This window comes from Phascolarctos cinereus, unplaced genomic scaffold (assembly GCF_003287225.1).
Source record: "Phascolarctos cinereus isolate Bilbo 61053 unplaced genomic scaffold, phaCin_HiC Scaffold_1;HRSCAF=81, whole genome shotgun sequence".
NCBI classification, from domain to species: domain Eukaryota; kingdom Metazoa; phylum Chordata; class Mammalia; order Diprotodontia; family Phascolarctidae; genus Phascolarctos; species Phascolarctos cinereus.
Genome location: NW_027555514.1, coordinates 222,783,290 through 222,799,571, shown reverse-complemented (window position 1 = coordinate 222,799,571; position 16,282 = coordinate 222,783,290). Strand labels below are relative to the sequence as shown.

Below are 16,282 nucleotides of genomic sequence, written 5' to 3'. Positions count from 1 at the left end.
TCTGTAGTGAGTTTTTGTAATAGCAACATTTATAACAAGTCAGGGGGCCAAAAAAAAAATGAATTACACATCTTGTTGCATCATAAGAGAGATGACCTACAGGGCATTTCTAACTTGGGATATGTATTTTCAGCTTTAAAATGCATCTGATTGTCATTATTTATGTGCATTCGGTTGGGTTGCAGAGATAAGTATTTCATAGAGAAAAACTTGAATATAATTACTCTCCTCAGGCACTTAAATACATCAAGTCTTCTGTGTGATTGCCAGCTCAAGTGGCTTCCACAATGGATAGCAGAAAACAACTTTCAGAATTCAGTTAATGCCAGTTGTGCCCATCCTCAGCAGCTAAAAGGAAGAAGTATTTTTGCTGTGAGTCCAGATGGCTTTGTCTGTGGTGAGTATGACTATTCTCCTCCTATCCTAGTCATCTGCTCCCTACCCACTCTAAGAATGTTGTTTGTAAAATGACCCCTTTCTTGTTATCAGCTCATTTATTTGTCTTTTGTCACTTTGAGATGGATTACTAGACTTTGTCATTTTATTGTTATACGGATGGGGAGGAAGATTTTAAAAATTTTTTAGTGTCACTTATTCTGTCTTCATATGGTGCGATAAAGATTATTAGCTCATGGCTTGTAGAAAGCCATAAAAAAAAATCTCAAAACATATAAAACTTGTACAGAGACTTGTGGGAAGTTGGAAATGTGCATGAAATATTAAATTTATATTTACACACATGTGCCAGTGTATACATTTCTGTATATTGAAATGTATATACATTTGTATATATGCCTATGTGTACGGTTATATAGTTGAATATATTTACATGTGTATATACCTATAGGTATACATTTACATAAATAAATGCATTTACATGTTTGTATATACATATAGGTGTACATTTACATAATAAAATGTATGTACATGTTTGTATATGCATATAGATGTACTTTTGCATGTATATATCAATATGCATGCATGCATAAAATATGTATATTCACATATATTCTTACATACAAAGTGTATATAAACACAGATTTTATCAGCATATAGAAATTTTATCAATGTTTAGTAAACATATGTAACATATGCCTATATGTATACATATATGTGTATATATAAATTTAATATTTCATGCAATGAGATAGTACATAAAGTGGTCAGTTTTTGTTACTAAGAAATGAGTGGATATGAAATAGAATTTTAATGTAGATAGAAGTTTAAAGTAGAAATTTCTGTTACCTAGAATAAGACCGTATGCTTTATAAAAGACTCCTTGTCCTGAAATTGATTGAGTTTCGCCATAATGCCAAATTAATTCAGTATTTATTAAGAATGCGCCTATCACCCCTCACGCTTGCCATATTCATCTTCTCTCCTTATAATACAATTCCTGTCATGTACGAAGCAATGTGATACCCTGTGACTCTTTCATACATAAATAAAATCACATCATCTGCCATGATTTAGTAGTCATTTGGGGGTTTAGGCTGGTGTGATCAATCTGATACAGCTGAATTGTCATTCTCTTGGCCATGTGATGAAGCATGTGGTAAAGTGATAGGCATTTGTTGACAGAACACCTATGTGAGAGAAATTGTGACAAGAATTGCATCTATTTTACAGATAGAGACATAAGGCATGGCCAGGGCAAAAATTATAATTTCCTTACTGCCTGAAGTTGTTCCTTCTTTGTTGTTGCTGAATAATGACATACTCAAGCATATCAGAGGAAGCTGAATAAAAATTTTGATATGCGTTACTGAGTATTCAAATATACATGTGTTATACTCTTTTGGAAACTTCCTGCAGTGATACAGATTGTGAACCATCAGTGTCTGTCCACTCTGCGTCACTTTTGTCTCCACCCTCCCATAAGTTCACCACAAGCTAAGAGTAGAGGCCTCACCACCATGCTGGAGACCTTCATTGCTTTCTCTTGGTTTTAAGATAATACTAGTGGAACACACTGGTGTACACCTGTCACCCTTCACACTTGCCACATGACCACTTCCTGTCATACAATTCCTTAATGGTATCTGTTTCTCTGGCTTTTTATTTTTTAATTTTTTGGAAGTTCCTCATTTGTTATTGAAGCCTCTTCAAAAACACTATGTCCCTTTCCATTGTCCTCTATACAATTGGTATTGGCTGTTAATTCTTCAAAAACTGTAGTATTCCATGGTTTGTTTTGTTTTGTTTTGTTTTGTTTTGCCATATAGCAACACTGAATTTTTGTATTAAAAAGATGGTAGTCCTTTGCTTTTCATGGAAGGTTTCAGATTATTCGATTGGAGGTAAAATTTTCAAAAGCAATTCAGTCTGTTATTCTTCTGTTTAAGTCTTGATTCTACAACTTTTTTGTCTATCTCTACTGCCTTTCCCCAAAAGAGATAGATAGATAGACACAGACAGACAAGCACTATATGTTATACATCCAAATACATGTTATAATCTGATCAATAGCCATCCTTTATCCACTCTGTCTTTCCTATGTGCATGGTTAGGCCAAACTCCTTTGAATGATTCCATATCTCTTGCAGGAGGTTCTGCACTGTGCTGGAACTCAAATGCACCAGGCACCTACAAACATGAGAATTTTCAGTACTTTGCCATTCACAGGGTATCCCTTGGACTTTACACTGGATCTTCTCCATCACTGTAGAGAATACTATGCATCACTTGATGTTTAGAATCAGGGGGTTATTGAACAAGGTAGTTTCTGTTATGTCTTTCAAGGCATCTTGAATGATTTGAATGTATACATGGCTGTCACCTTGTCGAACAGGAACCTGTAAGGTGGCATGGCATTTTGCTTTACTGCAATTAAATACCATTTTTTTCACATCCAACAAACAGTAAACACAATGGGATCTCAATTTTCTACGTCTTGCAGTCATTTATGAAATAAGTCTATTGTTGATTATGGCTTTGACAAATCTGCTTGTTCCGTTCTGATGCTTTTATTGATGAGATCCTCTTATAATTTCTTTTTTTAATAGGAGCAAACATCGATCAGGGCAACAAGGTGGTACAGTGGATAGAGCACTAGGCTTAGGACAAGGATAACTCATGTTCATGAGTTCAAATCAGACACTAGCTGTGTGATCCTGGGCAAGTTACTTAACCCTGTTTGCCTCAGTTTCCTCATCTGTAAAATAAGCAGGAGAAGGAAATGGCAAACCACTCCAGTATCTTTATCAAGAAAACCCCTAAATGGGTCATGAAGAGTTGGACATGACTGAAACGATTCAACAACAAAAAAAAAGCCTAGGTTGGCAGTTAATGTTTATTTTCTTTTGCCTTTTATTTGTATTAAGAAGCTCTGAGTTTATTTGTTTGTTTGTTTGTTTGTTTTTGCTGTGCCTTTTGTATCTTTTCCTCTAGTTATCTTGTTTTTCAGTCCCACAATGCTCTCACGGTTGTGTTGCCTCCAGAAAGGATCTCTTCCGTCCACTTTGCTGTATCCAGTTGCTTTCCCTCTTTCTGTTTTCTTTAGTGCCATTTCTACCTTCTCTACAAGCACATATAGGGCTATATTAGGGCTCCAGCACGGTGGTTTCACCTTCATTGATAGAAAAAAGAATTTGTTATTTTTTTTTAATAAATCTTTTCCATTTCATCTATTTATTGTTCTCCCTTCATTTTTATCCTTAAATTCCCTTGGAATGATTTGCTTAATTGAGTGTCTTGCCAAGCTATCTTTAAACTTGTTTTACCCTCTACTGTTTCTTTTTTTATGAGATCGTATTGCTCATAATAATCCATCATCTTCCTTTGCAAGATTTTGCAAACAAGTTTATGTTCTGAGTGCTGCCTTTGGCAGCCACTTACCTCCATTTGACATGCAAGTCACATGTTTACTTGCAGAGGCACTCTCTGTGCTTTTCTGATATGCCTGTTGATTGACTTACATAAGTTAAACTAGGTTACAAAATTATTAGAATAATAGTCAATGTCCTTTCTGTTGCTAATTTCCCATGGGGCAAAAAAGAAAAAACAAGGGAAGCTGAAGATCATTAGAGTAAACAGAAATGTTGTGCTTCTACCAGATCATCAACACTTTCTTTAAAAAAAAAAAACACTTGGTTGGTACCAGGAATGTCAAACACCAAATAATATTATCCAAAAAATGAAACATTATATTTTAACAGACATTAGATAAGACTACTTGTTGATATGGGAGTTAGTTCTCAATCAGCTGTCTCTGTCAAACCATCAACTAATCAGAGATAGCATCAGATTTTAGAAAAATCAAGAAGAAAGAATAATAACGAGAAAGAAATATACCTATAATAGAGACAATTTAATCCTGAGCTACTTAAAGAGCAAATTTGAAGTGAAAATCATGGCTAAGTGAACTTTATATTAACATACAGTTACCAGGGGCCTTTTTTGATACTTCCTCATTGTATATTTGAACATTGATTCAGGTATGAATAGGAGTAATCAAATTCCTACAGGTCAGGAAAAAATTAATCTCGATTACAGCAAACCAGTTGTTAATTATTAGAACCCCAAACTAGCGAGCCATAGGATGGAGATTTGGATTAATCAGAAGTATTCTCTTTGGGGTTTCGACGTTCCTGGGAAATTTAAGTTCAGAAAGTTAATTTATGGGGAGGAAGGAAAAGGAGAACACTGAAAATAGCTGCTTATAAAGATGAGCTGCATGATTGTAATTATGGCATTTCCCTGATAGTACCTTGGAGTAGTAAGATTGATTCAGTTTTAAAACCTCCCTGCTGAGATGACTTATCTGACCATTGTTAGGATGTTTGTTTTTTATGGCAGTCTGCTTATTGTTTAAGTGGTGGTATGCCTAAATGACTGGATATGGTGTCAGTTCTGTTTTTGTAACATGTGGAACCAGTTGCTAACACACCAGACAAATCAGCTATTTTTATTTTCCTAACTCCATGTTATGGAGATCATAATAATGATTATGGCTCTGGGAGGCTGGAGACTTTAGGAATGGAGACCATGACTTCAGTACAGTTTTTTATTTAGTTTCTTTCTAAAAATTACATAAAGTAAAATTATTTACATCAAGGATCTGACAGTGTTTTTTCTGATAACCATAAAGTTGCATCTTCTTACCATGTAGTATCAGAGAAGGGTGGTATAGTGGCCTAAAATCGTAGGCTCTAAGTAGTGACACAGGGAATTGGATCCTACCGCAGGCATTGACTAGCTGCGTGACTATGCCTCAGAACATATAGCACCATGCCTGGCATAGGATGTGTTTCTGAAATATTTGTTGATTGATAATACCTGCCTCCTGAGGCTGTTGCAATGGTCAAATGAGATTATGTATATAAAAAGCATTGTATAAATGTAAACTGAGGCAAGCGGGGTTGTGACTTGCCCAGGGCTGCACAGTTAGTGTCTGAGGCCAGATTTGAACTCAGGAAGATGAGTCTTCCTAACTCCAGACACACATTCTATCCACTGCATCAACTAGTTGCATTCTGAAAACAATAAAAAAGGCTATTGCAAGGATCAAATGAAATTATGTATGTAAAAAAAATTGTAAATGTAAGTTAGTATTACTGGTTGATTTTAAAAAAAAGACCTAATCTCTTCTGTGACTAAGTGAACTCAGCAAACATTGTAGTCCATCATCTACTTCTTGCAGCTAGTTCCTAGCTAAACTATTATATGTTGCCTAGAATACTTTTCCTCCCCAATTCCACCTGCTGACATCCTTGGCTTCCTTTAAGTTCCAACTAAAATGCCATCTTTTTACAGGAAGCCTTTCCTGACGCCCCTTAATTCTAGTGCCTTCCCTCTGTTAATTATTTTCAGATTGTCCTGTATCTAACTTACTTTGTGTGTGTGTGTGTGTGTAGACACACACACACATACACACACATTATATATATATATATATATATTTGTTTACATGTTGTCTCCCCCCATTAGATTGTAAGCTTCTTGAGGCTAGGGACTGTCTTTTGTTTTTTATCCCTAGTGTTTAACACAGTGCCTGGCACATAGTAGACACTTGATAAATGTTGATTCATTGATTGAATTTAAAGACATACAATCAGAAGCCCACTCCATAGATATTTCATTGGTATATGAGTAGTTCATGGTCTTTGGACACTTAAGTTCTCAATTTTTACATTTCTTCTTTGTTTATTTTGATAGATGATTTTCCTAAACCTCAGATCACAGTCCAGCCAGAGACCCAGTCGGCAATAAAAGGCTCCAACTTGAGTTTTATCTGCTCTGCTGCTAGCAGCAGTGACTCCCCAATGACATTTGCCTGGAAAAAAGATAATGAACTACTCCATGATGCTGAAATGGAAAATTATGCACACCTGCGGGCCCAGGGAGGTGAAGTGATGGAGTACACTACCATTCTTCGGCTGCGCAATGTCCAATTTACCACTGAAGGGAAATACCAATGTGTCATTTCTAATCACTTTGGTTCATCATACTCTGTCAAAGCCAAGCTAACTGTAAACAGTATGTGATTCTTTTCTTCTTTTTGCATTTAAAGAGACTTAATTGTTTTAGAAAAGTCTGCCTCTTTTCCTTTTTCTAACCCTTGTCATTCTTCCTCCCAACTTGGAATGCCTTGATGTGATTTGAATGGCTCGTGTCACTGTTTTAGTGTCCTGTTCTCACAGGTCATTATGTTCCCATTTATGTTAGCATTGTTACATAGATCTTTGCAGCTAACTATATAGAAAGGAGGAATGTGAATTTAAGAAAAGGAAAATAAATCCAACTTCGAATTATGACATTTTGGGTCTGAAAGGGACCTTAACAATCAGATGACAGAACCACAAATTTGGAAGGACCTTCAGAGGTCATCTAATTCAACTTGTACTCAACTGAGAATCCTTTCTCCAGCAAGGGGCCCTCCAAACTTCTCTTGAAGATCTCTTAGCAATGGGAAACATCTTAAGGCTACACTTTCCACTTTTTGGTAGCTTAAATTGTTAGCAAGTGTTTCCTTATATTAAATCTAAATCTTTTCTCTTTCTAACCACCCCCCATGACTCTTAGACTTATCCTCTGGGCCGAACAAACAATTCAGGTACCCTTAAAATGTGACAGAAATATCTGAAAGAATTCTAAATGGGGGAGTCAGAAGACCTGGATTTCATTCCTAGCTCTTACTAGCCATATAACTTTGGGTCAATCACTTACCCTTGCTAAGCATACTTTTTTAATCTATAAAATGGAGATAATTTTTGTCTGCCCTGACAATATCATAGGACTGTTTTGAGAACCAAAGGAAATAAACTATGTAAAATTGTTTTAAAACTATGCAAACCAGATCAGAATATATGATGGAATGATTACAAGTGTTACTGAGGTACTAACATATGCCTTTCTGATTATAGTGCTTCCTTCATTTACAAAGATACCCATGGACCTTACAGTCCGAGCTGGAGCAATGGCCCGATTAGAATGTGCTGCTGTTGGCCATCCAGCACCACAGATTGCCTGGCAGAAAGATGGTGGCACAGACTTTCCAGCAGCTCGGGAGAGACGTATGCATGTTATGCCAGAGGATGATGTGTTCTTTATTGTGGATGTGAAAATAGAGGACGTTGGTGTTTATAGCTGTACTGCCCAAAATAGTGCTGGGAGTATATCAGCGAATGCAACACTGACTGTCTTGGGTGAGTTGAACCTTTGGATTCTGAACCCAAGTGGCTATGGGACTGAGCAGGGGTAGAAGAACTACAATGAATTGGCTGTTTCCCAAAGAATCCTTGAGAATGACTCAGATGGAAAGATTTTATGGTAGTGTGCTACCTATTTTAAAGGGCTTTGTCCAGGAAGGAGGCCTGTCCTTTTTGTTGTTATTTTTGTCTTGTTGTGTTGTTCTAAGTGCTGTGCGATCTCTTAAAAATCATCTTCACTGTTATATGTGATTTTGCATGATGAAAGAAGGTTAACCCTTAGTTGAAGTAGTTGGGTAATAATTAACAGCGAGGGCAGCTAAGTGACATAGTGGATAGAGCACCAGGCCTAAAGCCAAGAAGAATCATCTTCATAAGTTTAAACCTAGTCTCAGACATTTAACTAGCTGAGTGACCCTGGGCAAGTTACTTAACTCAGTTTGCCTCAGTTTCCTCATCTGTAAAATGAGATGGAAAAGGAAATGACAAACACTCCAGTATCTTTACTAAGAAAACCCCAAATGAAGGGCTGGACATAACCAAAATGATTGAACAAATAAAAGCAGTTTATTAAAAGCTCTGGCTACTCATTTCTTGTCTGCACATACTGTTGTAAAAACTAGTATGGAATTAAATTGTCCTTTTATCTCTTTTTAAAGCAAAGTGCTTTATAAACCTTAAAGAACTATGCAAACGTCAGCTGCTTTTATTAATAATATTATTCTAGCTTTTGAGAGGCAGTATGGCTAGAGAGCTGGTCTGGGAATGAGAAAAACTTGGATCCAAGGCCCACTTCCAATACATGCTGAGTACAAGAAATAGTACTGTAAAGCACGAACAAAAAGTGGTTGTCTAGACACTCTCGTATAGCTCTAGAAGTAACTAAAGTAACCCCACATTAGATAATTGGCTTTAAGAATTTATTTTCAGTACCATGAAAAATGATTATCAGTATTTCCTTATAATACCTGCTCAGCAGAAAGTTTCCATTTAAAAACTGACCATTTAGATTAAATCAGCAGGCAAATCTAATATTAACTTATTTTCCTACACATTTTAATTCAAATACTAACAAGATTTTGCTTCATCTTTGTCACCATTTCCCTTGCTCTAGAGCAAAAACAAAACAAAGTACAACAAAAATGAGTCAGAGCATATATTAATAAATATTCCACCTTAATACACATTAGCCTAGTTGGGTAAACAAGTGAATAAAAGGATAATGTAACAGCAAGTACCATTTACTTGTTACAAATTTCAAATTTTAGTTTAAAATAAATTCTTTTACTGGACCTAGTGGTATAGAAAACTTACGTGCGTGAGAAACTGGGGAAAAAAATAAAACGATGTCATTTCAGAAACTCCGTCATTTTTGCGGCCATTATTGGATCGAACTGTGACCAAAGGGGAGACTGCTGTCTTACAGTGCATTGCTGGTGGTAGCCCCCCACCCAAGCTGAACTGGACTAAAGATGACAGTCCTCTAATTGTAACAGAACGGCATTTTTTTGCTGCGGGAAATCAGCTGCTGATCATCGTGGACACAGATATGGAGGATGCTGGGAAGTACACTTGTAAAATGTCTAACACACTTGGAACTGAAAGAGGGAATGTTCGTCTTAGTGTGATTCCCACTCCCACCTGTGATTCTCCCCAGAATGCTGCCCCATCATTAGATGATGATGGATGGGCCACCGTGGGAGTTGTGATCATAGCAGTGGTTTGCTGTGTGGTGGGCACTTCCTTAGTGTGGGTGGTCATCATATACCACACAAGGAGGAGAAATGAAGATTGCAGCATTACAAACACAGGTGCGTAAATAGAAGTTTGGCACCAGGTACAGCAGTCATGTGCGCTTGTGGTTCAGGAGTAATTTTCTTCTCCCAACATATTTGTGTATCTCTGTGTCTCATTCAGTCAGAAGGGTGACTCATTTGTTTCAGTCTGTAGAAATATGATCAGTGAAAAATAACATCACTCCCATTATCCTTTGCCCTGATCCCAGCCCAAAATGCATTTGTGTTTGCCTTTCACGTACATTTCAAAGCACACATTGAAATACAGCATAATTTTTACCATTGCTGTCAGAAGATAGGAGAGTCTTTACCTGTGTTATAAAGACTTAAAGTATTTTATCAGACTCTTACTATGTGGTCTTTCCTTGGGGGGATTTAATTTGGCTTTTTGTACATCTATGTCCTATAATGTTAGTTTATGTTGTATGGAAAGGAAGCTCTTCATTTGATTTAGCATTTTTTTCAGGAAGAGGACTATAGGATTAGGTGAGATAATCTAAGGTTAACTTTTAAATCAGTTTCTATTCTTTAAATAATCATAGCCCCTTAGGTTGCTCAAGAGAGAATTACTTGATCTAAACCAGTTTTGTTAGAAAAACTCAATCCTCCTTTCATTAAACCTATATTTAAAAGTTTAGAAATCATTATAATATTGGCTGTTGTTCAGAGGGAGATTAATAGGCATTATAACTGTATTTGATATTTTAAATATTGTGTTATTTGTAATATTATAATTATTAATTATGCATATCATCTATAATATAATATCATATTATGTTATATTATAATGTTATCTAATATATATGTATTTTAATCCCTGCTGTATTTTTTATCACAGATGAAACAAATCTACCAGCTGATATCCCAAGTTATTTGTCATCCCAGGGAACGTTAGCTGAAAGACAGGATGGGTACGGCTCATCAGAAAATGGAAGCCATCACCAATTTATCACATCTTCAGGGGGTGGCTATCTTTTACAACGTGACAGCAATGGTAGGTATTTGAAATAAAAATGGATGTCAGACTAAATGCTTTACCAAGCACTAAAGCACAGAAATTTTAGTACCCAGCCCAAGGTCATTGGTGTGAAGCTGAATTACATAATCTTGCTCCTTCTCTATTAGGAAATCTTTCATTGTGTCTATCTACACCAAGACAAGCAGACTAAATGAACTTGATTTCCTTCATGCAACACTGAGAGTCCCTACTTTTATCATCTTAAATCTTTTTTAGGCAATGACCACATGCTATTGCTTGTTTAAATGAGAATATCAGTTACTAAACATGTTATTAAGCGCCTATTCTGTAGTAAGCACTGGGAATAAAAAATGATGCAGTCCTGTCCCTCAAGGAGCTCCTATCCTTTAGAAGAAGACAGTATGTACACATATAAATAAATACAGAATATATACCACACAAATGCAAGTTAATTTCTGAGAAGGGGAGGCTTTAGTAGCTGTGGGTATCCCAGAAGGTGCCATGTTGGAGGTAACTCTTCAGCTGAACTCTCAAGGAAACGAGGGATGATAAAAGACAGAGGTGAGGAGACAATGAATTTGAAATTTAAGGGACAGGCTGCACACAGACACAGACACAGGAGATGCAATATCATGTGTCAGCGATGGAAAATAGTTTGGTTTGGCTAGACCACAGAATGTGTGAAGGGGGATAATGAGTAATAGGTCTGGAGAGGTAGGCAGGGACCAGACTGGGAAGGGTTATATGTGCCAAACCCAGGACTTCATATTTCATCTTAGAGGAAGTGCTGATATGTATCAAACCCCCTACTAACTCACTGGATTAGTATCATTCTTTTAGTAAGAAAAACTAATTCTGACTCGGCTTTCATCAGAGGAAACAGGGTAGTACAGTGGCCCTGGAATAAGATGATCTAGTTTCAAATCCCACCACTGAACCACAAGTAACCTTGGACAAATCACTTAACTGAGGATTGTACGAGAAGGCTTATAAGGTCTCTTCCAGCTCCAAATCTGTGATCTATGCTAACTTCCTTAACAATTCCATCATATCATTCTTCTTTGACTTCAAGAAGTAGTCATAGATTTGCCCCAATGGTACAACAGAGCTGTTATTTATGATGACCTAACCAAAATATTCTCTTCTTATGTGGGGGGTGGGGGGAAATGCAAATAGGAAAATATTTATTTGTAGGTAGGTGACTGATTTAGGTGGTGCACTGGGTAGAATTTCAAGGCTGGAGTTGGGAAAATCTGATGAGTTCAGATATGGCCTCAGGCACTTACTAGGTGTGTAACCCTGGGCAAGTCACTTAAAAAAAAGCAACCTCTGTTTGCCTCAGTTTCCCTATCTGTAAAATGGGGATGATAATAATAGCACCTATGTCACAAGGTTTTTGTGATGATTAAATGAAATAATAATTATAAAGGTTGTAAAGCACATAGCACAGTGCCTAGCACGTAGTAGGCACTATATAAATGTTGGCTATTATGGTGATGATGATGATGATGATACATATCTTTCTGATTTCAAGGTGCTTGTCATATGGATAATAGCAGTGAGACAGACATGGAAGGTGTCACAGACCCATTCTTATGCCACTACCTTGGAACCACAGGCACTGGGTATCTAAAGGGGACTGTATATGGGTCTGATTCTTTTGATACCTACCGCCCAGGTATGTAGATTTATAGCTCAAGTCGAGATTGAACTTTCATGACTCTCCATGAAATCACTAGCAGTGCTAACTGTCACTACTGAAATTTCTCTTGTGTTCTTCTTTTAAAAAAAAACATATAAAAGGTTGCAGCTCGGACCCAAGAACTGCTTGCTTAGATCATTATGAGTCTACTTACATAAAGAAAAGAGAGTGCTACCCATGTTCACATCCATCAGAGGAATCCTGTGACCAAAATATGAGTAGTGTTGGAATGCCATCTCCCATGAGTAAATTAGTCAACTCTCTCTACATTCCAAATGAAGGATCTGGGATCAAAAGCTTGTCTCCGAACAACAATACTGCGGATTTTAATGCAATTCCAGAACCATCATCTACTGCATCCACTAAAGCTTTTTTGGGTGAGTTTCTCAGCTGAATTAAGCCACTGGAGGAGCAATGCCCTTAGCTTATGTGCTAGGAATACAGTGGAAAACTTAAATGCCAGACTTGTGAAAAAGGATGATATATTTAGAGTTGGAATGTACTTTGGAGAGCATCTAATTCAAACTGCTCATTTGACAGATAAGGAAACTGAAGTTCCAGAAGTGTGACTGTCCAAGTTCATAAAGGTAGTATGAGGAAGAGCCAGGGTTTTAATAGTAAAGTTAGCATGCCTTTTGCTACATCATGACTTTCCTTATGGAGAAATAAATTCATTTATGATGGTGTAAATATTCTTTTAGGCAGATTCAAAGGAGAAGATTTTTCTTTTACTTTGTCATACACTTAACCTAGATATGGGGGACCACTTTTAGAAACTTTCTGGGAAGCACTGTGTGTGGCATCCCCAAAGAGATGAGAGTTCAGGGAGTGGCTTAGGAGCTCAGCCCTTCAGCCATGTGGAAAAGGTGGTTTTGGGCTACAAAGTGCTTTGGGGTGGAGTTGAGTGTGCAGCATGACTGTGGTTTGGGATGTCTAGTAGCTAACAACTGAACCCACAGAAGAAGGGTGGAAAACAAAGGGTCTACCTAGCAAGAATTGCAAGCAAGACAAGTTTGGGTCCATTCTGGCATAAAAGACCATCAGAGCAGAATGCCAGCAACTGGGAGGCAGTAAGATGTGGACTTTTAGTGTTTTTAGTTTAGTCAAACATTAATGGAAGATGAGAGAAGATAAATGTATTCATTTACTAAGTGAGTGGGATTAAAGAAGGATGGAAAACACCTAATTCTTAAATTCCAGTATATAGGTACCCCACCCATATTGTCTGTCTACTGGGGGATAATCACACCAGAGGTAGAATCCATGAAAATTCCTGTTTAAGAGATTTGGGACATTAAAAAATTTGAATCTTTGAATGTTTAAACCTTAAAGGGCTATAAAAATGTGAGCTATGTAGATGGATCTAGGACTTCATTGGTTAAGTACTTCTTCTACCAGTCCAGATCCCAAGCACTCCAGGCTTCCTCACCCTGTCCTTCCATCTCTCTCCCAGGAAGGTTCCCAATATGCTGAAGGCCTTCTGCTCACCCTTTTTCATTTATTAAGGATATTAGTCTAGCACTTGGGCTTTCTATCTGTTGCGTTTCATTCTTGATACTTAATTATCCCACCTCCTTGTCCTCGAAGTTACCTTTCATGACACTTTTTGAATGTAAGTCAGTATTGGTATTCTCTTGTACACACTCGTACATACATACATACATACATACATACATACATACATATATACATACATACACACACACACATACATATACACACATCTTTTCATTTCCCTTTAAGTCATCCACAGTTTTGATTCTTCTGAGGTCATGGAGTCCCATGATCCAGAGCCGTATTGCATCAGTAGGAGAATTTATTATCGTAATCATTTTTGTTTATACAGGAACATTTGGAAAGCCTCTTGGGAAGCCTCAACTGGATGCTTTTTCAATCTGTGGACAGCCAAAAACTTTACATATGAACTCTCATGACTCCCAAGACTTTTCCTCTGAATTAGAAGAAGATGGGAGAGAAAGGACAGTTTTTCAAGGAGAAAATCACACACATACCTATAAAAACATCTCAGAAGGCTATAGGACTCCTACTTTTCAGTCTTATGACCTGGACACATAGCTGCACTGGTACTAACTATTGAGTGGAACCAAAGAAATCTTCTAACATACTACCTCAAGGAGACTTTTATTTAAAAGAAAGAAAATCCTATGACTTTAAAGGAAACTGAATTTTTAAAGGATACCCCAAAATGCCTATTTATACAAATTTTAAAAATGCCAAAAATGTTATAAAATTTTATACAGGGAATAACTTGCATATAAGAATATCATTTAAAACTATTTTATAGCTTTGTTTTATGCAAAATTGTATCTTTTGTAAATTAATGGTATAAATATCATGACTATTTTATGTATTTTTATAACGCCAGATTTCTTTTTTATTGAAAATGAGTACTAAAGCCTTTTTAAATATAGCACAGTCTTACCCCTTCTTGCAATGGAGGTGGCTCAATATGTTTTCCACACAGGACATGTAATTGTGTGGGTCCATGTGGTTCCAATGGGAATTACTGTACAAAATTTGGTTTTTAACTTAAATCTTTGGAACTCACGCTTACCAGTTTTTATTCCAAATGTTTTCCACCTCACAAATGAATGAATATTATATCTGCTACGTTAATGAGTCTCTAAATGTACATGATTTAGGTTTGTTGATAAAGGGTGTGTAGTAAGACAGCAAAAATGGCCAAAAGCACTTTGCTATCCCACCGATGCATTTATGCCACAGTTTAAGCTGTACCACAACACCTTGCATTATACAGTTTTTTATTTTTCCAAAAGCACTTTTACATTCATCATCCTATTACATCTAGATAGGGGACAGTGATCATGTGTTGCATTTCTTTCTCTTTTATCCCCATTTTACAGATGAGGAAACTGAGGCAGGCAGAAGTTAAGCAATTTGCCCAGGGTCACACTAGGAAGTGTATGAAACCAGATTGGAACTCAACTCTGCCTGACGCCAGGCCCAATACTTTATCAGTGCTGTGCCACCTAGTTACCTCTTCTAAAGGAATAAGGTATCTCTCGAATGAGATGTCTTATCTGAATGATTCTACACTGACACATCCACCATAGTGTTCTTCCATGGTTTCCTAGAGTTCTGAGGTGAAGTTGTTGCTAATAGTATACTTATGCTAAAGACCAAATACCAATTCTAGTACTTAAAACTATCAGAAGATTTAGTCAACAAATCAATAAAAATGGTCCATTTAAAACATTTGCTTTCTATCACTGGGGCTGGAGTCAGGAGACCCATTTTCCTGACTTCAAATCTGGCCTCAGACACTAGCTGCATGACCACAGACAAGTCGCTTAACCACGTTTACCTGTTTCCTCATCTATAAAATGAACTGGAGAAGGAAATGGCAAACCACTCGAGTATCTCTGCCAAAAAAATCTCAAATGGTGTCACAAAGAGTCAGACATGACTGAACAACAGGTATTTGGGTGTGGAAATGGAACAGGAGACAATATGTGAAAAATGAATGTAACTCTGTGTTTTACAAAATACGTTTCAATAGATGGAAGTGGTTAAAAGAAGCAACTCATTAAATCTGATCATTTCAAAAACCATGATTTTTGGTTTTGTTTAGTAAATTCTTCGTTGTTTTTTAAAGTTTAAAAATTAAGCCTCTTGCCAAAGATCTATTAATATTAATACCAAAAAAGTTGCTAATACAGCACATGCACATTTTTAAGCCTTAGTACTTTGAAGGTGCAAATTTATGTACTTGTCAGGCTTCTTTGAAACTAAATGGAAAGCAGCTGCTGGCCTCGTACACATCATACAAATGCTTTTCAGAGGAAAGGTTGCAAGCAAAAGGTTTCCCTCCTCAATGGAACTGAGTTTTAGAACTTTGTTGTTTATAAGCCAGAAACCTGGCACCCAGATCACAGTATAACTTTCCCCCTTTTCTTGAGACACTAGAAAAGTAAGACAGGAAGTTGATCCTTCCTTAAACCACCAGGGACTAAGTGCAGTGAATGGATTTTACATGCCTCAGTTTATCATATTTCCAGATTCCTAAATATTGCCGTTAATTTGTCTTCATTATTGCCAGATGTGGTGACAGATATTGATAGGGGTATTATTCCATGATTATGAATTTCACTGTGAAGGATTGTTCCCAGACTTA

General features: G+C 36.9%; 1 protein-coding gene across 1 annotated transcript in view; it reads left to right on the top strand.

Moving 5' to 3' along the window:
- The window catches only part of LRIG3 (leucine rich repeats and immunoglobulin like domains 3), a 59,965-nt gene extending 44,246 nt beyond the window's left edge, over positions 1–15,719 (top strand). Inside the window, exons 12-19 of the mRNA XM_020990155.2 lie at positions 234–397; positions 6,157–6,477; positions 7,365–7,646; positions 9,008–9,460; positions 10,284–10,439; positions 11,959–12,102; positions 12,228–12,503; positions 13,973–15,719. Of these exons, the coding sequence (XP_020845814.1) occupies positions 234–397; positions 6,157–6,477; positions 7,365–7,646; positions 9,008–9,460; positions 10,284–10,439; positions 11,959–12,102; positions 12,228–12,503; positions 13,973–14,202 (2,026 nt within the window). The 3' untranslated portion in view covers positions 14,203–15,719. The remainder of the gene's footprint in view (positions 1–233; positions 398–6,156; positions 6,478–7,364; positions 7,647–9,007; positions 9,461–10,283; positions 10,440–11,958; positions 12,103–12,227; positions 12,504–13,972) is intronic.
- The last annotated feature ends 563 nt before the right edge of the window (positions 15,720–16,282 follow it).